The 23,884-nt window shown below is 40.3% G+C and overlaps 1 protein-coding gene across 8 annotated transcripts in view; it reads left to right on the top strand.

Moving 5' to 3' along the window:
* LOC115224006 (E3 ubiquitin-protein ligase RNF19A) overlaps window positions 1–23,884 on the top strand; it is a 142,061-nt gene that overhangs the window by 76,034 nt on the left and 42,143 nt on the right. For 5 of the 8 annotated variants that reach the window (XM_036512823.1, XM_036512815.1, XM_036512817.1 and 2 more), the window contains 2 exons: window positions 494–575; window positions 13,278–14,124. In XM_036512823.1, the coding sequence (XP_036368716.1) occupies window positions 13,313–14,124 (812 nt within the window). In that variant the 5' untranslated portion in view covers window positions 494–575; window positions 13,278–13,312. The remainder of the gene's footprint in view (window positions 1–493; window positions 576–13,277; window positions 14,125–23,884) is intronic. The other 3 variants (XM_036512822.1, XM_036512821.1, XM_036512820.1) reach the window with 3 other exon arrangements.

Consider the following 23,884-nt stretch of genomic DNA (forward strand, 5'->3'; position numbering starts at 1 on the left):
TTTTCTTATTAACCCTTTAGTGTTCAGATTACTCTGTTAAATGTAATACTTTTTCACTCAAATTGTTTTGAATTAATCATGCATTATGTTATATCTTTGAGGTTTCAATGATGTGATTGTCTAATTTTAGAATGTCAATGTAGGTTAGGTGTAAGAGGCTGGATATGGCCAGTTTGAATATAAAACATGTAGAATATCTGGGTCAGATATGGCCGGTTTAAGCACTAAAGGGTTAAAAAAATAACAAAACTGAAATAACAAATAAAACCAGCCGTTGGTGCATGATGTAATCTTTTGACTTATTGAAACCAGATCTTTGATGATTCTATGTTTGTGTGTGTGAATATATGTAGTCTGTCCAGTTCATGTCAGTATAGAAAGCGGATGTAAAATGATATATACATATATATATATATATATATATTGTTTGTTTGTGTGTAGAGAGATAGGGAGGTGTGTATATAAACTGACATTCAATTTCTTTTTCTTCCAGTTATATATTTTTCGCAATGGTGATCATCCATGTTGAACATGGCTCTAAGTAGCTTTGTCACGCTGTCACACTAGATAACATTGTAAGTTCAAAACTATTCTCTCTTACCTTAATAACCTGCATGTTGTTGTTTGTTGGGTAGCTCCAGGTAAACCTTGAAGGCACAGCCCTGTCAGCATGACAATTGTGAGAGATTTGGCTGTTTTTAGCAGATCAAATGGCTCCCCAGCTGTTCTCTATGGAGTTGTGATTGTTGATTTTGTTGTTGTTCAACTCCGAGTCAATCAGTCCTGATTGAGCATGGTTATAATTAATTAAAGGCAATCCAGTTGTGGCTCTTCCTATCTATTTATTGCCATGTATGGCTGGCTACATGATTTGGTGTGTCCTTTCCATATTTAGTAGGGGTAGTGTGTGGTTTCAGGAAGATTTGACTGCTACCTCTAGCAAGTTGAAAGACCATGTAGTGGCTGTTTGTCTTGGTGTTTTAACATTATCCTGTCTTGGCAGATGTGTTTGTGTGGTTGAATATGAATTAAGGTTTGTGGTAAACTATGTGGAGATGGGGTTACTGTGGTAAACCCTAAGGGGCACTGAATTGAAGTGCCACCAGTTTTAAATGGACGATGGCTCAGTCCCTTACCTTTTCAAGTAACCTTTCCCTTTGTGTAAGTTTCAAAGGATCTAACATTTGTTTTTATTTTTACTTGTTCCATTCATTGGACTGTGGCCATACTGGGGCACCACTTTGAAGGGTTTTTTTTCTCATTTTTCTTTCTTTTCATCGCCAAACAAGTTGACTCCATACTTGAATTTTTTTTAAAGCCTGGTACTTATTCTGTCAGTCTCTTTTACTGAACTGCTAAGTTGAGAGGATTTAAACACACCAACACTGTTTGTCAAGTAGTGATAAGACACATGCAAACACACACACACAACCACACACACAGTGGTTAGGCTGTTGCACTCGTGATCGCTAGATCGTGGGTTTGATTCCCTGACTGGGCGGCACATTGTGTTCTTTTCACTTCATTTCACATTGCTCCCGTCCCCATTTCAATCGGGGGAAGAATGTTGGCCTGCTCACCTACCCAGCAGGGTGGCGTCATTTGAAGGCTAAAACAGTGCAAAAGCACATTGTGGCCAGTGATGTGTAACATCTGATATCCTGGTTGGTCACATGATCATGTGATATGTATGTATTTGTGTGTTTATGTGTATATATATATATATAATATATATATATATCACATCAAGGAAGGCCATAATAGGCCATTCACCCACTAGAAATAACAGCCAAAGCTCAAACGCAAAATAACTCAATTCCGTAAACCAGAGAAAATTAAAAAACATTTACCCTGTAATTTCTATACGATGCACCGTTTCATCTACTTTAATGGTAACAACCCTGATTAAATTAAATCAAGCCAATCTACCATAGGCCCTTAGATTCATCAGTAAAATAGCCAAGTCGGAACAGATATTTTTCATGAGGCATTCCCGTCCCTGCCTCGGCAATTCTGACCTAAAATTTTCAAATCATCGCACTCGCGCCAAATTTATCGGCAGCAAATAAATATAAGCCGCCGATATCCATTACGGAATTAACCAAAAATTCATAATTAATCAATTAGGGTGGCAAAAAAAAAATAATTTTGTAGAATTTTTTTGCCACCAGCGGCCTAGTGGGAAAAAATTAAATAGTCATAGACCATTTTTAAGTTCAACATCACAATCAAGGAACGGCCATATAGGCCATTCACCAACTAGAAATAACAGCCAAAAGCTTCAACCGCAAAATAACATCAATTCCGTAAACCAGGAGAAAATTAAAAAAACATTTACCCTGTAATTTCTTATACATGCACCGGTTACGGAATTGATGTTATTTTGCGGTTGAAGCTTTTGCTGTTATTTCTAGTGGGTAATGGCCTATTATGGCCGTTCCTTGATTGTGATGTTGAACTTAAAAATGGTCTATGACTATTTAATTTTTCCCACAGGCCGCTGGTGGCAAAAAAATTCTACAAAATTTTTTTTGCCACCCTATATTGATTAATTATATATATATATATATATTATATATATATATATATGGCCTGCTCTCTTAGCCAGCGGGGTGGCGTCATTTGAAGGCTAAAACAGTGCAAGCACATTGTGGCCAGTGATGTGTAACATCTGATATCCTGGTTGGTCACATGATCATGTGATATGTATGTATGTGTGTGTTTATGTGTATATATATATATATATATATATATATCACAATCAAGGAACGGCCATAATAGGCCATTCACCCACTAGAAATAACAGCCAAAAGCTTCAACCGCAAAATAACATCAATTCCGTAAACCAGGAGAAAATTAAAAAAACATTTACCCTGTAATTTCTTATACGATGCACCGTTTCATCTACTGTTTAATGGTAAACTACCTGATAAATTAAATCAAGCCAATCTACCATAGGCCCTTAGATTCATCAGTAAGAAATAGCCAAGTCGGAACAGATATTTTTCATGAGGCATTCCCGTCCCTGCCTCGGCAATATCTGACCTAAAATTTTCAAATCATCGCACTCGCGCCAAATTTATCGGCAGCAAATAAATATAAGCCGCCGATTCCATTACGGAATTAACCAGAAATTCATAATTAATCAATATAGGGTGGCAAAAAAAAAATAATTTTGTAGAATTTTTTTGCCACCAGCGGCCTAGTGGGAAAAAATTAAATAGTCATAGACCATTTTTAAGTTCAACATCACAATCAAGGAACGGCCATAATAGGCCATTCACCCACTAAATAACAGCCAAAAGCTTCAACCGCAAAATAACATCAATTCCGTAAACCAGGAGAAAATTAAAAAAACATTTACCCTGTAATTTCTTATACGATGCACCGGTTTACGGAATTGATGTTATTTTGCGGTTGAAGCTTTTGGCTGTTATTTCTAGTGGGTGAATGGCCTATTATGGCCGTTCCTTGATTGTGATTTTGAACTTAAAAATGGTCTATGACTATTTAATTTTTCCCACTAGGCCGCTGGTGGCAAAAAAATTCTACAAAATTTTTTTTGCCACCCTATATTGATTAATTATATATATATATATATATATATAATATATATATATATGGCCTGCTCGCTTAGCCAGCGGGGTGGCGTCATTTGAAGGCTAAAACAATGCGAAGCGCATTGTGACCAGCGATGTGTAACAACATCTGATAGCCTGGTCGGTCACAGTGGTCACGGTGAATATATATATATATATATATATAGGGTGTGGTGAATAAATTGTCTAAATTACACAAAAATGAAAATAACATTGACATCTCATTTTAAGATATATTTACCAAAATTACATAAAAATATTTTGGAATATTAAAGAGTAAATTTATTCAATAAAATCGCCATTGGCTTCAACCAACTTTGGAATATCCTGCAACTCTTCTGGATGGTCTCCTTGTTCATCTTTGGTGTGACAAGGAATTTTGTTGGTCTCTCACTCAACTGCACCCCACACATAATAAATCAAGGGAGTTGCAGTCTGGGGAATTAAGTGGCCAGATGTTAAGGGTGAGGTGATTGCAGAAATTGTCTTACAGCCATGACTGGGTTCCACTGCTTGTGTGGCATACTGCAGAGCCCTGTTGCCAGACATAGGGTCTTCCAGCAGCCATCCTCTTGACCCAGGGCAGCACTATCTCCTCCAGGCATTTGATGTAGGCCTCTGTGTTGAGCCTAAAGCCGTGTGAGGTGCCATGCTGTGGTACTGAACCCTGAACCATGTGGTTGGGAAGCAAGCTTCTTACCACACAGCCATGCCTGCGATTATGTGCATACATAAATACAATAGGCTTCTTTCAGTTTCCGTCTACCAGATCCACTCACAAGGCTTTGGTCAACATTAGTATAGGGTGCCTACACGTGAAATTTTTCCACACAACCGTGTCCATGCCTGCACACAGCCACCCCTGTGCCATGAATGTAAAGTTCTTGAACAATCATAGCACCGTCATCCTGACAAATAAAAAGGTTTTATGTGAGAATTAGGGGCGCTAGAAATAGCTGCCAAATCTATCAAATCACACCTCAGTCGTACTGAAGGGAAGACGAGACACATTTGATAATGTGATTTTTAAGTGCACTGCTGCACAGACTAGATGGTTACAGCTGGAATGCATTTAATCAGAAGTCTGCTCAATAGCATTAGTCTTATATTTAACGGAATAGCATTGTTATTGTCTATGAATCCAAAATTTCTGGAGCAATTTCTTCAATTCTGGCACCATGACAGATACATAATTCTTAGTGGCAGCAAATGGCAGCAAAAATGGTTTTCTTTTTTTTTTCCCCTTTTTGTTTGTTTGTTTGTTTGTTTAATAGCATTTTATGTAATGTTTATTTGTTTTTTTTAAATTTATTTTCCATGTTTTTCAATTGTCTGACTTCGTTTTACCTCATTCTTCCTGTCGTCATTGCCATACACCATCTTTAGCATCATCTTATTGCCACCACCACCACCACCATTGCCGCCATCATTGTCGCTGCCTCTATCGTTCATGCCATTGCTGCCGGCATCGGCATCGTTATCTCTGCTATCGTTATCTCCACCATTGCCATCATCATCACCACCATTATCACCACCATCATCACCATCTGTTCATAAGAATTGTTTGTTGTATCAACCCCCGTCTCCTTTCCTCCTCATCTACCAATTGCAGGATTTCTGCTGTTTCTTATAACTGATTCCATCTGTTAATATAAACATGTCAAACGCCACATGGAAGTTCTGTCATTTGCCTGGCCTTGGTACGATGCAGTGAGCTGGTGAAATGGCTGACATTTGCCTGGTTTTTAAACCTGCACTTGCTTATTGTAACAAAAAAAAAAACCTAAAGGCGGTGCTCCAGCATGGCCACAGTCAAATGACTGAAACAAGTAAGAGAGTATACATCTGTGCACATGCATACGTATACTTACTGAGACGTATAGCTCCTGCACACATACTCATGCTCTGATACATACACATACATGATACATACACATACACATATCCTCGTTAAGCTAACAAGGGAGACTCTACCTAGTTGCTTGACTTGATGAAAACGGAGACCAAATCTCTCTCAAATCACACTCTACCATATTGTCTTGAAAAAATTGAAGTACACACTGGGCTTCTTTCAATTTCTCTCTACCAAATCCACTCGCAGGGGCTTGGTTGGCCTGAGACTATAGTAGAGACTTGCTCAACTGACATGCTTTGGAACTGAACCCAGAACCATGTGGTTAGGAAGCAAGCTTCTTACCATGTAGCCATGCCATCATGACTGTCTATGTGTGCATTACCTCCGCTCTTGTGCATGCTTGCCCTGTCTTACACACATACCTTTCCTTGCTTGTATGCACCTCTCTCTCTCTCTCTCTCTCTCGTGCATTTCTCTCCCTTTCACTCACATGCCCCTTCTGCACATGCATCATTGCCCTCACACCTTCATGTACCTATGCTTTTTTTTTTTTGCCCACGGGCATATGGTGTAGTGGTTAAGAGCGCGGGCTTCTAACCCCAAGATTCCGAGTTCGATTCCTGGCAGTGACCTGAATAATAATAATAATAGTAGCAATTATAATATCAAAAAATACCTATTTTTTTACTTTCAGTTTTTGCTCTCTTTTTCTCCATACTTTTATCCCAACATAATTGTATACACACACACAACACACACACACAGAGTTGTCCTTAAATGCAAGCTGTTACATGTGCACACCATCACATGTCACCTGGTTCTCTGTTCCTCTCCCTTCTCCTCCTTCTCCTCCTCCTCCTTCACATCAATACCTACTAACTTTCCTGCAATTGATAACATTAAAACATCATCTATCTATATATAGTCTTACATAGTTCTGACTGTACAGACTTATTGATTTTTTTTTCTTGTTTTGTTATTTTTCTTTGTTTCTTAAGCACCACCACAGCTTAGCTCGTTTGTGGGCCCCCTTCTCTCTCTCTCTCTCTCATTCTGTCTGTGTGGCTTTTTTGATATCTATTTTTGCCATGAAGTCACGGATGAATTGTTGATGTTAGATAGGCTCAGGTCAGCCTTGGATGAGCAGACAGAAGATCAAAAGCTTAGGCTTATTTTTGACCATTCTGTCATAATGTATCTAGGACTACATTATCCAATGTATCCTTATGTCCCAATATATCCAATGTGTCCCTCAGTCATAATGTATCTAGGACTACATTATCCAATGTGCCCATCAGTCAGTGTATCTGGGACTACATTATCAAATGTGCCCATCAGTCAGTGTATCTGGGACTACATTATCCAATGTGCTCATTAGTCACAGTCCATCTAGGTCTACACTATCCAATGTGTCCTCCTCTCATTGTGTATCCAATGTGTCATTCCCTTTGCAAAATAGTTTCAATGACATTTAGCTGTTATTTCTAGCAGATCAAATAACCATGTAAAGATGTCCATGTTGGTCCCAGTTTTTGTTTAACCACAAGTCAGTCCTTCCTGGCTGAGTAGACCTTAAAATCTGCCTTGACAAATTCTGCCTGACCTTTGCAAACATGGACAAGTGGATGCATGATGATGATGATGATGTCAAGAATTATGAGATTTCATTGCGATAATTTTCAAGGAGCCTGACCAGTCGCTATCAACTCGCACCAGTTGCCAGCAAGACCTCAGGTGTTCTTGGACCCCACACTGCTGATTACCCTTTGCAAAAATCAGGATAGCTGTAGCCCATCAAGGAATGAGCCACGCAAGGTGGAGTGGCTGTTGCAGGGACTGTCACTCACCATTCACCATGGCAATGCCTTTGCAATCATGTCAATGAGACATGGCTGAACACGCCCCTTTGGTCTGTAACTCTCTCCCTTTCATCTTCCTCTTAAGCCACGCCCCTTTTTTTCTTTTCCTTTGTTTCTTTGGTGAGATTTTTGTGTTTTTTTTTATCCTTTGATCCTTTATACATTTTATGACTTTCTTTCTTGTCTTCCTGTAAAAACATGTTGCTATTTTTAAAGTACCAGAGTCTTTAGTAAAATGCTTACCAATAGGCGCAATAGGTGGTTGTGGAGTAAGAAGCTTGCTTCCCAACCAAATGGTTCCAAGTTCAATCCCACTGCATGGCACTTTGGGCAAGTGTCTTCTACTATAGCCTCGGGCTGACCAAAGCCTTCTGAGTGGATTTGCTCGACAGAAACTCAAAGAAGTCTATCATACATGTGTGTGTGTGTTCATTTCCCCACCACCATTGCTTGGCAACCAATGTTGGTGTGTTTATGTCCCAATAACTTAGTGGTTTAGCAAAAAAAACCGATAGAATAAGTACTAGGCTTACAAAGAGTAAGTCCTGGGGTCGATTTTTCCTCCTAAAAACTTTTTAAGGTGGTGCTCCAGCATGGCCACAGTCAAACCATTGAAATGAGTAAAAGAATAATCAAAATATCATATTCATTTTAAATTTAGGCACAAGGCCAGCAATTTCAAGAGAGAAATTACATTGACCGCAGTGCTCAACTGGTACATATTTTCTCAACCCCAAAAGATGAAAGGTAAAGTCGACCTTGGTGGAATTGGAACTCAGAATGTGAAGCTAAGCATTTTGCCTGATCCTCTAACAGTTCTGCCACTTGCTGCCTTCCACTTGAAATATCACATGACCTTTTATGAAATAGCAAAGTCTTCAAACTTTGGGTTTGCATAGAAATGGGTTAAACACAGACTCACATCATCTGAACTCCAGCAGCTCAGATCAACACATACCCACTCCGACCTGCAATTGTTCTACCTCTAGAAATAATTGCTGTAATTAAATTCCTGCTAATTGAAGTTGCATGGTTCAGTGGTTAGAGCATTGGGTTCACAATCACGAGGTGGTGAGTTCGATTCTTAGACCGGGCAGTGTGTTGTGTTCTTGAGCAAGACACTTTATTTTACATTGCTACAGTTCACTCATCTGTAGAAATGAGTTGCGATGTCACGGGTGCCAAGCTGTTTCGGCCCCTTTGCCTTTCCCTTGGATAACATCGGTGGCATGGAGAGGGGAAGCTGGTATGCATGAGTGACTGTTGGTCTTCCATAAACAACCTTGCTTGGACTTGTGTCTCAGAGGAGAACTTTCTAGGACCTTCACCCTTTGATTGAAACATGTAGAGAGGTTATTTTAATTGTTGCTCTTGTTGTTGTTGTTGTTCACCCTTCTAGCTTCAAGATTTCAATGGTTTGATTGTTTATCTTTAGAATGACATTGTAGGCTAGGCGTGAGAGGCTGAATCTGGCTGGTTTAAACATAAAACCGATATGTTTTGGCAGAATATGGCCAGCTTAAATTCTCAAGAGTTAACCTTAAGCTGGAACTGATTCAGTCGAGTTATGAACAAGGGCAATCCAGCTGTGGCCATCCTGTGTTTTTGCATTTTGAGGACTACATTATCTAATGTGCTCTTCAATTTTTCCTTCGTTTTTAAGGTAATAGGGTAGTGGTTCTCAACCAGGGTCCATATGGCCCTTGGGGGTTTGTGTAAGATTTTCTTTTTAAATTTATGCACAGTGAATTGGTTATACTTCAGGCATGGCTGTGTGGTAAGAAGCTTGTTTCCCAACCACATGGTTCCAGGTTCAGTCCCACTGCATGGCACCTTGGGCAAGTGTCTTCTGCTACAGCGTCAGGCTGACTAAAGCTTTGTGAGTGGATTTGGTAGACAGAGACTGAAAGAAGCCCATTATGTGTCTGTCTGCCCCCCCTGCCCCTACCATTGTTTGACAACCAATGTTGGTGTGTTTACGTCCCCATAACTTAGTGGTTCGGCAAGAGACTGATAGAATAAGCACTAGACTTACAAAGAATAAGTCCTGGGGGTCAATTTGTTTGACTAAAAACCAATTCAGGCGGTGCTCCAGCCTGGCTGCAGTCAAATGACTGCAACAAGTAAAATTATACACACACACACACACACACACAACCTTTGTTATATATGAATTTTTATAATATTTAATTATTAGAATATAAGGGATTTTTTTGAACATCATATGGTTATGAGGGACCACCTGAGTAAAATAGGAATTAAAAGGAGCCCAGTAGTAAAAAATGGTTGAGAGGCACTGTAGTAGGATGATATTTCCAGAGTGTGTGTGTGGGGGGGGGGGGGCAGGGTGGTGGTGGTGGTGAACGCAGTGAAGTGGTTGCAGTAAACCATAGCAACAGACAGAATTAGTGATCACCGCAAATTTGATGCTGTGTGTGTGTGTGTGTGTGTTCACCCAACTATAGTAGACATTAATTAATGCGAATATAATTAATCACCACCTCTACCTACCTACCCACCCCCACCACCACCTATTCTTATATATTTCTTTGTCTAGTTTATCTGCTCTCCTCTTCCTGCTCCCCCCCTCTCTCTCTCTCTCTCTCTCTTTCTGTACAGTTTTTTTTGTTTTTGTTGTTTTCTTTCATGCTATCTTCCATGTGTCTGACAATCTGCCTTTGTTCTTCAGTCTTTTGCATTGTATCTCATATGGTCATGGTGTGGGTGGATGGCTAGAGGATTGTTTGTGATGGTTGTCATGGCAACGGTCCTCTCTCTCTACTTTTCTCTCCTCTGTTTCTCTCCTCTGTTTCTCGACCTGGCCCTTCCCGCTTTCTCTCCCTCCTATCTCACTCTGCTCCATCCAACACACCTTTTTTCTCCATCACATCTCTCTTTGTCTATATATAAATACACACACACACGCATACGAATGTATATTGATGTACATACATAAATGCGCACACGAAGATATATATATATATATATATATATATATATATACATACATACACATTTCCACATATGATCGTTCACATCAGCCGCGTTTTTCCTATTCAGTTGCGGGTTCTGTTTAATAAGTAATTTCTGTCTCCATTCACTCATGTTGATGCATTAAACCACAAAAGTCACTCCTCCTTCATCTACTCCGAGAGTATTCTCTTTCTCTCTCTCTCTCTCTCTCTCTCTCTCTCTCTATATATATATATATATATATATATATATATATATATATATATAGATATCATTCACTCTTTTACTTGTTTCAGTCATTTGACTGTGGCCATGCTGGAGCACCACCTTTAATCAAGCAACTCGACCCTGGGTCTTATTCTTTTGTAAGCCCAGTACTTATTCTATCGGTCTCTTTTTGCCGAACCGCTAAGTGACGGGGACACAAACACACCACCATCGGTTGTCAAGCAATACTAGGGGGACAAACACAAACACACATGCACATATATATATATATATATATATATATATACGACGGGCTTCTTTCAGTTTCCGTCTACCAAATCCACTCACAAGGCTTTGGTCAGCCCGAGGCTATAGTAGAAGACACTTGCCCAAGATGCCATGCAGTGGGACTGAACCCGGAACCATGTGATTGGTATGCAAGCTACCTACCACACAGCCACTCCTACATATATAATGTACCTTTTTCGTAGTTTGAGTCATTGGACTCCAGCCATGCTGGGGCACTACCTTGATAGGGTTAGTCAAATAAATCAGCCACAGTACATTCTTCATGTTAAGCCTCTTACTTATTCCATCGGTGTCTTTTGGCAAACCACTAAGTTACAGGGACATAAACAAACCACCACTGGTTGTCAAGTGTTGGTGGAGGACAAAAGCAAATCCAAAGACGCATGTAAATATGTACACATGCACACACATTTATGATGGGCTTCTTTCAGTTTCCATGTAGCAAATACACTCATATGACACACGTGTATGTATGTGTGTGTATATATATATATATATATGTGCATACACACACATATTCATGTCCCCCTACATGGCCTTGGTATTTGCTTTTGAACCAAATTAACTAACTAACTAACTAACTAACATATATATATCTTTTACTCTTTTATGTTTCAGCCCTAAGGCTGTGGCCATGCTGGGGTACCACCTACTGCCATACATATATATATATATATATATATATATATATATCTCTATATAAACGGCAGTTTGTCTGTGTGTGTTTCTGTGTGTCTGTTTGGTTGTACCCTCACCCTGACCAACGGCTTTCAACAACCTGCGATGAAACTTGACCACACATAGCCCAATGCATAATTCAAAACTAACGCAGCGAAAATTTTGAAAAGTTCCCCCACTTCTGAAAAAGATCGATAAATTCGACATGGGGTCGAGAATCAGAAACACAAACCACAGATGGCTAGGGGACGCAACTCGACCTTTTTAACTATCAAAAAAAAATTTACCATCATTTTTTTTCCCATTTTTTGCTATATTTTTTGCTATAACTCTCTAAAAAATGCTTTATAGTTATTTCCCTTACAAACCCGAGCAACGCCGGGCGATACTGCTAGTATATATATATATATATATATATATATATGTTGTGTGTGGTGTGTGTGTTTGTGTCTACATGGGCTTCTTTCCGTTTCCATCTACCAAAATCCACTTGAACGGTTTTGGTCAGCCCAAGGCTATAGCAAATGACACTTGTCCAAAGTGCCATGCAGTGGGACTGAACTCAGAACCATGTGTTTGGCAAGCAGACTTCTTACCATACAGTCTCACACCCACACACACGGAATATATATATGCTACCAGTTGTTGTTATTGTTGCTTGAAGTCTGCAACCTTCATGTTTGATCTGTCATCCCACCCCCCGTTGGGTTCTGCACCAGACAGTTGTTTTGTAAACAGGTCATGCCTGTTCAACACTGTACCTGGTTCCATATGATTGCTTGGCCAATAATTGTTTCCTAGTAGCTTCCTCTTCTCCCTCCCCCCCCGACCTCACCCCCCACCCTCCCGCGATCTTTGTTGCTGATGTTGATGCTGCCAGCAACAAGTTCTTTGTCTATGTGGCACCAGGGTGGGAGGTGAAAGTGATCAAGGTTAGTGGCCTGGAGTATGGGCACCTGTATTACCTCGTACATGGGTGCCAGTCAGGTAGCATTGGCATCAGCCACTACTACAAGTTCATTTAACTCAACATGTCTTCTCCAGCACATATATATTTAAAACACACACATATACACACATTCTTTGTTGGTGCTGTAAATTACCACTGGGTTACTCTTTTACTCTTTACTTGTTTCAGTCATTTGACTGCGGCCATGCTGGAGCACCGCCTTTTAATCGAGCAAATCGACCCCGGGACTTATTCTTTTGTAAGCCCAGTACTTATTCTATCGGTCTCTTTTGCCGAACCGCTAAGTAACGGGGACATAAACACACCAGCATCGGTTGTCAAGCAATGCTAGGAGGACAAACACAGACACACAAACATATACACACACACTTATATATATATGTACATATATACGACGGGCTTCTTTCAGTTTCCGTCTACCAAATCCACTCACAAGGCTTTGGTTGGCCCGAGGCTATAGTAGAAGACACTTGCCCAAGGTGCCACGCAGTGAGACTGAACCCGGAACCATGTGGTTGGTAAACAAGCTACTTACCACACAGCCACTCCTGTGCCTATATAGGCTCCTTTCAGTTTCCGTCTACCAAATCCACTCACAAGGCTTTGGTCGACCCGGGGCTATAGTAGAAGACACTTGCCCAAGGTGCCATGCAGTGGGACTGAACCCGGAACCATGTGGTTGGTTAGCAAGCTACTTACCACACAGCCACTCCTGCGCCTAAATTTATTAAAATACTTGAATTTCATATTTTCATTTGCCAAGCATATATTTATTGAAAGATGTCTTCTATTTTTTTAAAAAAACCCCAACTTTTTATATTTTTCAGACATGATCTGTTGAAATAGAAGCAAAGCTGTGAAGATGAAAGGGAAAGACAAAGAAGTCGTCTCCACTACTTCGAGCTCGTCAAAGAGTTCAGAAAAGAGGAAGAGTTCTGCTCGTTTCTCTCTCAGGCGGATATTTTACTCGCACCACCGGCGCTCCAAATCGCAGGCCAGCATCGATTTGGACAGCCGCTCCGAGAGCAGCATAACGAATACCAACCTCATTGACAACAAATACAGCAGAACCGGGCATTCGTCGTCCTCTTCATCTTCAGATTCCTTGCCCGTGTCGTCGTCGTATCCCCAACAGAATGTCTACTTATCAGAGACCTCAACGCAGCCAGCAACACACCTACTCCAGGACACACTCCAACAGCAACAAGAAGAACAACAACAAAATCAACAACAACAACTACAACAACAAAATCAACCACAACAACAAAATCAACCACAACAACAAAATCAACCACAACAACAAAATCAACAACAGCAACAAAATCAACAACAGCAGCAGCAGCAACAACAGCAGCAACAACAATCGCAGCAATCGAGTGCCCCCGAAAGAGAATGTCCGCTATGTCTATCCGAATATCCTGAAGAGCTCTACCCTAATATCAGCACCTGTTTTCACCGCTCGTGTATTGACTGCCTTAAACAATATCTCCGGATTGAGATTATGGAAAGTCGGGTGAACATCGCCTGCCCCGAGTGTGCAGAACGTTTCCACCCGAATGACATAAAAATGATACTTAAGGACCCAGTCCTCATACAGAAGTATGAAGACTTTATGGTCCGGCGGGTACTGGTTTCAAACCCTGATGCAAGATGGTGCCCCGCTCCAAATTGTGGGTGAGTTGGACATTCTGAAATTTTTTTTTATTTTGTTTGTCATTTCATATATTTTGTTTTTACTGTTTTTTTTTTTGTTTTTGTTTTAGTATATTTTGTATATATTGCATGGTGTGAGTGAAGTGTGTGCCTATCTACATCTCTACTCTCCTTTCCTCGCTCTCCTTTCCCCCCACTCTCCTTTCCCACTCTCCTTTTCCCCCGCTCTCCTTTCCCCCGCTCTCCTTTCCTCGTTCTCCTTCCCCGCTCCCCTAAACCTCCTGACACGGCCATCCTCCCTCTATCTATTTAGTGTCCTGAGGATATGTTCTAAAACTGCACCACCACCACCCTCCTTTCTTCCTTTTCAGCTAGGGTAACCATGGGGAGGCATGTGGTTTAGTGGTTAGGGTGCTGGATTCACAATCTTAACATTGTGGTTTCAATCCTTGGACCAGGTGATGCATTGTATTCTTGAGCAAAACACTCCACTTCACATTGCTCCAGTCCACTCAGCTGTAGAAACGCGTGCCACTAGTGGAGGCACGTGACTTAGTGGTTAGGATGTTGGATTCACAGCCATAAGATTGTGGTTTCAAACCCTGGACCAGGCAATCTGTTGTTCTATTTTCATGTTGCTCCAGTCCACACAGCTGTAGAAATGAGTTTAGCCTGGAGGGCGATGGGCTACACCAAGCTTTCTTGCTATAGATATGCAGCAGGGCTGTAATGCCCCCAACGACTCCCAAGGGGTTAAGGGAATTGATTTTGTCATTGTCAATCATGTATCTCCTCTACAGCCAGACACCTATTACTGTTCCTCCATCATACATTAACCTCTCAACACCAAGCACAAAGCCACCTCCCGTCAAGACTGCATCACCTTACTATGCCGAGGGGCCTTGTATTGCGAGTTACTCAGTAACCTCACTAATGCTGGTGCCACAAAAAAAGCACCCAGTACACTGTGTGAAAGTGGTTGGTGTCAGAAAGGGCATCCAGGCATAGAAACCAGTCTAAAATGAGCAAGACTGGAGCTCAGTCTGGTTATCAGATCCTGTTGAAGTGGCCAACCCATCCTTGCCAGCTGCATCATGGCCATTCAGTAATGAGGGTAATAACGATGATTCAAGCATTTGTGAACAATAACATTGTTGGAAATTTCTGCTTATTTATGTACGCTCAACAATTGTGGTGTGTGGTTACAATTAAGTGTAATCTATTCCTTTTGATAGAGAACCACTTGCGACCACCACTCCTCTCGACGATATAAAGATAACATCTGTTTTAATCCTTTGTCATTGTTTACTCACTCGGTTATTATGCTTATTCATTCACGTGGTTTTGCATTAACCATGCATTATCTCATAGCTTTGAAATTTTAATGAGGTAATTATTTTTAGTACGATATTGTAGGGTAGGTGTAAGAGGCTGGATCTGGCCAGTTTGAACTTACAATAGAATATTTGGGCCAGTTTGAACTTAAAATAGAATATTTGGGCCAGTTTGAACTTAAAATAGAATATTTGGGCCAGATTTGGCTGGTTTAAATGCTAAGGGGTTAAAATATTTGGATTTAAATAACTTTACATAATATTTCTATGAGGTTATGTTTGATATATTTTGTATGTTATTCTTCCAAATACCAGTTTAATAATAATGGTTTCAAATTTTTCCACGGCAGCCATTTTGGGGGAGGGGGGTCTAGTTGATTTCATCGACTCCCCCCCCAGTATTTCCCTGGTACTTAATTTATCAACCCGCTCCCCATCCCCCAAAAGGATGAAAGGCAAAGCCGACCCCAGCAGAATTTGAACTCAGAACGTAGCTAGGGTAGGGAGGAGAGTTCAGTTCTGGCTGGTTTGATCATGAAACAGGTAGAGTGTAAGGTCAGTCTCAGGTGGGTTGCTACCAAAATGGTTAAACTATTGTACAGGTGAATGTGTATAAGACAGTGAGGGGGTCAGTGGTTTGTGTTTTGTTACAGGTATCGTCCTGTGTTCATGACCAAGTTGCATTAATGCAACAATGGGCACACACGCATTCACATATCCACAAACACACACACATCTACAAACACACACATGGCCATAGATAATACATGTACTCTTCTGTTTACTTGTAAATATGCACGTGTGTGTGTGTGTGTGTGTGTGTGTGTGTTTGTAGATGTGTGTGTGTGTTTGTAGATGTGTGTGTGTGTTTGTAGATGTGTGTGTGTGTTTGTAGATGTGTGTGTGTGTTTGTAGATGTGTGTGTGTGTTTGTAGATGTGTGTGTGTGTGTTTGTAGATGTGTGTGTGTGTGTTTGTAGATGTGTGTGTGTGTTTGTAGATGTGTGTGTGTGTGTTTGTAGATGTGTGTGTGTGTTTGTAGATGTGTGTGTGGTGTGTGTGTGTGTGTGTGTTTGTAGATGTGTGTGTGTGTTTGTAGATGTGTGTGTGTGTTTGTAGATGTGTGTGTGTGTTTGTAGATGTGTGTGTGTGTTTGTAGATGTGTGTGTTTGTGGATATGTGAATGCGTGTGTGCTCACTTGGGAATGTGGTTGTGTGTGTGTGTGTGTGGATATGCGTGTATGTGTCTGCCCACTTGTCGTTATGTGAGTGTGTGTGTGTTTATGGTTATGCATGTTTGTGCATGCATACATTTGTGGATGTCTGAATGTGTGTGTGTGTTTGTGTGCACTTGCGTGTGTGTGGATGTGTGTGTGTGTGTGTACTTGTGGATGTGTGTGTGTGTGTGTGCACTTGTGGATGTGTGTGTGTGTGTGTGCACTTGTGGATGTGTGTGTGCACTTGTGGATGTGTGCGTGCACTTGTGGATGTGTGCGTGTGTGTGTGCACTTGTGGATGTGTGTGTGTGTGTGTGCACTTGTGGATGTGTGTGTGTGCACTTGTGGATGTGTGTGTGTGTGCACTTGTGGATGTGTGCGTATGTGTGCACTTGTGGATGTGTGCGTATGTGTGCACTTGTGGATGTGTGCGTATGTGTGCACTTGTGGATGTGTGTGTGTGCACTTGTGGATGTGTGTGTGTGTGTGTGCACTTGTGGATGTGTGTGTGTGTGCACTTGTGGATGTGTGTGTGTGTCTGTGTGTGTGCGCTCACTTGTGGATGTGTGTGTGTGTGTGTGTGTGCACTCAGGTACAACTCATGAAACATTCATATCAAAAATAAAAACAGCATAGCTGATAGTTATCTGGAGCTGTCACAGAGCCTGGCACTCCTTACCATTCTCACCACGACCACCACCTTCACTACCACCACCACCATTAAGCCAAATTTAGGACAGCAATTTGATATTGGTGGTGAGGGGGGTGCATTCTTTTTTCTCTTGTTTGTTTGTTGGGTTATGTAAACAGAAGTTTCAACGCCATGACCTTTAGATGCTGACTGACTGACCTCCGTCCGACAACTTATTTCATTTCAGACATTCTCAGAGTTCTTGATGAGCTTTGCACATACCATACTTCATCATACCTGTCCACAAAAGTAATTGTTGTGCGTGTGTGTGTGTCGGGGAAAGGCAGCTTGTTGCATTGTGCAACTATTAGTCACAACTGACCGTATCCGGTTATCAGGTCTGACTTGGTAGATTTAAGTAAATGTCATATATATATATATATATTATATATATATATATATATATATATATATATATATATATATATACACACATACAGTCACACACACACACACACGTTTTGTTTGTTTCAGTCATTTGACTGCGGCCATGCTAAAGCACTGCCTTAAAGGGTTTTTAGACAAAGATATCAACCCTAGGACTTACTCTTTTGTAAGCTGAACCACTATGTTACAGGGATTTAAATACATTGACATCGGTTATCAAACAATGGTGGGGTGACACACATACTTACATACATACACACACACATACACACATATATATATATATATATATATATATATATATATATATATATAACGGGAAACTTTATGAAAATAAACAAAAGACGAAGGCAGGTGGAATACAAACAAACAATTGTATTAGTATGGCGCTCAGGAATAGAAATAAAACAAGTCTTTTACGTTTTGAGCCTACGCTCTTCAACAGAAAGATACACAGAAAAGAAACATGGAGAGAAACAAGGAGAGAAAAAAAATGCGTGCAGAAGCTAGCGAATCATATATATATATATGTGTGTGTGTATACATGATGGGCTTCTTTCAGTTTCTGTCTACCAAATCCACTCACAAGGCTGTGGTCAGCTCAAGGCTATAGTAGAAGACACTTGCCCAAAGTGCCACACAGTAGGATTGAACCCGTTACTGTGTGGTTGGGAAGCAAGCTTCTTACCACAGTCTTGCCTGTGCCTATGTATGCACTCTGTCATGGTTGAAAGTATTTTGTTATTTAACCTTGGTCAGCTTGAGATCACGGATGTCCTCTGGCCTTGACTGTACTATCAGATTTCTAGCCAATGTGTTCATATCTTTATATCCGTGACTGCATTGTTTTTTCTTTCTTTTTGTCCGCCACAATGTGTAGTTGTATAGTTAGCTTGCTTGCTTCCCATCCATATGCCCTAAGGGTTCAGTCCTCCTGCATGAAACCTTGGGTAAGCATCTACAATAGCCCCAGGTCAACCAAAGCCTTGTGGTTGAATCTGAAAGATAGAAACTGAAACCCTAACCCCTAGCTCTCTGATACAGGACATTGGTAAAATGAATCCTTTTGATATTGCCCTTGGTCCTATAATATAAACTGTCTCTTTTAAAGTGATCTAAATTAAAAGCTTCCATCAAAATTTCAAGTTTATTTATGTTCCAAATGTCAGTTTAATGATGACATAATAGTTTTACTGAATTCTTCATTATTTTAAAATTAATTCCGGTGCTGGTTGCACATAAAGAGCACCATTCAAGCATGGCCGAAGCCAGTACCACCCGACTGGCCCTCGTGCCGGTGGCATGTAAAAAGCACCCACTACACTCTCAGAGTGGTTGGCTTTAGGAAGGGCATCCAGCTGTAGAAACTTTGCCAGATCAGATAGATAACTTAACCCTTTAGTGTTCAGATTATTCTATCAAACATAATGCTTATTGATTCATATTGATTTGAATTAATCATGCATTATCTCATATCTTCAAGATGTTGATGGTGTAATTACTTAATGTAGAATAACATTGTAGGGTAGGTGTGAGAGCCTGGATCTGGTCAGTTTGAACATAAAACAGATTAGTTATTTTGGCCGGATATGGCCGGTTTAAATACTAAAGGGTTAAAGTACAGCTATGATCATTAAAAAATTATTTCTTAAGTCTTGAAAGTTCTTAAAAGTTGTTTCATGAATATATTTCCTCTCAAAATAAAATCTAAAGTTAAGCATCATTGGGAAGTATATCCACTCTAATGAGTGGATATTCTTCCCAGCAACGCTTATCAACTTTAGATTTCATTTTGAGAGGAAATATATTCATGAAATGATCGTAAGAACTTTCAAAACTTTCAAAATAATTTTTTAATGATAATAGCTATACTTTATTTGTTTATTAATAAAATATTGCTTGTTTTATGGACTTACTGTGATTTTAAGATATAACTTTTCCTATTTTTACTCTCTAATATAAACTTGGTCTCGTTGAATCTCTAAATGTTGTTTTAAGGTTTTAGACATTTCTTATACCAAGAGCACTTACCTGAAATCCAGTACACCTTCTCTTTAGAGGACATATTTGATTAACTATATATATATATATATATAATTTTAAGAATTGAACAGCCATGAAACGATCGTTGTGTTATATTAATTATCTTTTTTAATAATTTTGATATATATTTAAATAATATAAATTAATTAATCTTATGTATTGGCTTAAGTTTTTCATTGTATGATTTGCCTAATAGTGGTTTTATCTCTAATTTAATATAATATATATATATATATATATATATATATATATATATATACTTAACTGGCTTCCAGTTTCTCTCTACCAAACCCACCCATAAGGCTTTGGTTAGTCTGTGGCTATAGTAGAAGGCACTTGCCCAAGATACCATGCAGTAGGACTGAACCCAGGACCATGTGGTTGGGAAGCATGCTTCTTACCACACAGTCACGCTATATATATATATATATATATATATATATATATATAATCTTAAGCACATACCTACCTATTTACTAAATCAGTACCCTTTAAGCCAGCCAATCAACCATTTCTCCCCCTACCTCAGTAATCCTTTTCTATTATTTCCCTTTGATTTTGTTTGTTTTTTCCCCCAAAAGGCAGCGTGGGTGGGAGAGCGGGGTGCAGTGTTGTTTATTTTTAACTCTAAAACCAAGCAAGTCTTCCTTCATAAAGACTACTTCTTTGTCTTGGGAACCAGGAAACAGTCACTGATGCATGGTGCTGCAAAAACAAACACCATTTATACTTCACCAGACACTTATATAATCTTCATTTCTGCTTCCTAGGCATATGTTTATTTAAATAAATGAGATATTTCTAGATTATTATTATTATTATTAATTTTAGGTGGTGAGCTGGCAGAATCGTTAGCACTCCGGGCAAAATACTTTGCAGTATTTCATTCGTCTTTACGTTCTGAGTTCAAATTCAGCTGAGGTCGACTTCGCCTTTCATCCTTTCAGGGTTGATAGATTAAGTACCAGTGAAACACTGAGGTTGAAGTAATTGACTAGCTTGCCCTACCCTCAAATTTCAGGCCTTATTATTCTGCTGGGGTCAACTTGGCCTTTTATCTTTTCAAAGTCGATAAAATAAGTACCAGTTGAGTACTGGGGTTGATGTAATTGACTAGCCCCATCACCTAAAATTTCATTATTATTATTATTAAGGCAGCAGGTTGGCAGAATCGTTAGCATGGTGGGCAAAATGCTCAGTGGCATTGTGTCCAGCAGAATTTGAACTCAGAACGTAGGCCTCTAAACATTTCAGCTGACATACTAATGATTCTGCCAGCTCACTACCCTACTACTATTACTACTATTACTGATAATGATGCTGATAGTAGTAGTAGTGGTGGTGGTAGTAGTAGTAGTAGTAATAATGTTGGTAAATTTAGTCATACCAGGATGTATTATTACTTCATTTAGTATCTTCTTCCTTGATTTAGTTCAGTTTTAGCTTTTATCTACATTTTATGCATACATACACGTGTGTATATATGTGTACACACACACACACACACACACACACACACACACACACACATATACACACATATACACACATACACTCATTCTTTTATTAAGGGAAGTAAGTTCAATTTTAGTTTGGCAACCACAGACTTTTAAATTATTATTATTATTATTGTTATTATTATTTAAAAATAGAAGAGTTTGTGGAACTGGTCTGCTGCCAGACAGTTTATGTCTGGGTAAAGTGCTTTACTTATCGAAACGGTAAATGGAAGTTAGCTGTAAGTTCGTTATAAGGAGTTGAAAAGGTTAAAAACAAAGAAGATAACGAAAACAATAGAAAGAAGGAAAACTTTTCTCTTTCTCTCTCTCCTCCTTACTCTCCTGAGCTAATAATGTTGGCACATTATTATATAAGAATCTATGAATAATGATGATAATAATAATAATAATGATGACGACGACGACGACGACGACGACGACGACGATGATAATAATGATAATAGAGGAAAATCTAGTGGGGAGGTAGGTTGGTGGGAGAAGGAAATGTAATGAGACTTTAAATAAAAATCGAAGAACAAAATGGTAAACACATCAACAACAACAACATGAAAGTAGATAAAAGAAAGCGGCAAAATCTTATTTTTATTGCTGCCATTATTGTTGTTGCTGTTGTTGTTGTTGTTTTTATTTTTATAATATGGCTGTGTGGTAAGTAGCTTGCTAACCAACTACATGGTTCCGGGTTCCGTCCCACTGCATGGCATCTTGGGCAAGTGTCTTCTGCTATAGCCCTGGGCTGACCAATGCCTTGTGAGTGGATTTGGTAGACGGAAACTGAAAAGAAGCCTATATAGGTGCAGAGTGGCTGTGTGGTAAGTAGCTTGCTAACCAACCACATGGTTCCGGGTTCAATCCCACTGCGTGGCACCCTGGGCAAGTGTCTTCTGCTATAGCCCCGGGCCGACCAATGCCTTGTGAGTGGATTTGGTAGACGGAAACTGAAAGAAGCCTGTCGTATATATGTATATATATGTGTGTGTGTTTGTGTTTGTGTGTCTGTGTTTGTCCCCCTAGCATTGTTTGACAACCGATGCTGGTGTGTTTACGTCCCCGTCACTTAGCGGTTCGGCAAAAGAGACCGATAGAATAAGTACTGGGCTTACAAAAGAATAAGTCCCGGGGTCGATTTGCTCGACTAAAGGCGGTGCTCCAGCATGGCCGCAGTCAAATGACTTGAAACAAGTAAAAGAGTAAATAAAGAAATTTTATTATTTTTTCTACATTTTATTTTATTTTATTTTTCGCTGCTAAAAAAAAAATTACCGATTTGTTTCCTAGGATATGTTTGTTTATTCATACTGGTAAGTCAGTCCGGGGTAGGTAGATCAGTTGTAGGTGGGGTGGTAGGGATGGTGTCAGTAGGTGGGTGGTAGGGGTGCGAGGGTGGATGGTTTCGAGCTAGCAGAATCGTTAGCACGCCGGGCGAAATGCTTAGCGATATTTCGGCTGCCGTTACGTTGTGAGTTCAAATTCCGCCGAGGTCGACTTTGCCTTTCATCCTTTCGGGGTCGATAAATTAAGTACCAGTTATGCACTGGGTCGATGTAATCGACTTAATACCTATGTCTGTCCATGTTTGTCTCCTCTGTGTTTAGCCCCTTGTGGGTAATAAAGAAGTAGGTTTCGATAGGTAGGTAAGGTATGGGTGGTTAAATGGTCTGGCTGGTTGGCTGGTCGGTAGGTGATCAGGCAGAAGGTAACTGGTAGGGGTGGGGTGGGTGTTTAGGTGGGTGGGTAGGAAACTGGGTGCCTTGTCAAGACTGAGTTCCTGTTTTGATGATCTGAGAGGGAGAACAAGGTTCTGAAAGTTGGGGGTGGAGTATTTGGGGGTGGGTTCGGGTGATGTTGTTGGTGTGTTTTCCTTTTTACATGAGAACACTTTCCGGAAATAACAAGTGGAAGTGATGATGATTATGATGATGATTGGAATGATAATACTGCACACACAATGCACACAGGGGTAATGTAATAATCTCTCACCACCTCCCCCCAGCACATTCCTAATTATGCTCTTAATCTCCAATGCCTCTCTCACTTCTTCCTCTCTCTCACCCTGCCTGTCTCTCTCTCTCTCTCTCCCCCACCTGTCTCTCTCTCTCTCTCTCCTCCACTTGTCTCTCTCCTCCCCTGCTTGTCTCTCCGCCCCCGTTTGTCTCCCCCCCGCATGTCTCTCTCTCTCCCCCGCCTGTCTCTCTCTCCCCCGCCTGTCTCTCTCCCCCCTGCCTGTCTCTCTCCCCCGCCTGTCTCTCTCCCCCCCGCCTGTCTCTCTCCCCCCCGCCTGTCTCTCTCCCCCCGCTCTCTCTCTCCCCCCCGCCTCTCTCTCTCTCTCTTCTCCAGTTCCTCTCCCACTTCTCCTCTTCCTTGTCTCTCTGACCTCCCCCCTAAGTTTTTAAATTAAAGTTTTTAAAACCCCTTCCTGCTGTCCTTCTGCTTTGTCCCCTCTAGACTTGACTTAGCAGCTCCTTTTTATGGTCATCATGTCATAATTGACATGATGGACTTTATTAGTGACCAACAGGTTCTAACAAAACACAACCAATCAGCCAGTACTAAGTTGTTGCTTGACCTACTACATATAGCAGCCAGTGGA

Source organism: Octopus sinensis, linkage group LG24 (assembly GCF_006345805.1).
Source record: "Octopus sinensis linkage group LG24, ASM634580v1, whole genome shotgun sequence".
In the NCBI taxonomy this organism is placed as follows: domain Eukaryota; kingdom Metazoa; phylum Mollusca; class Cephalopoda; order Octopoda; family Octopodidae; genus Octopus; species Octopus sinensis.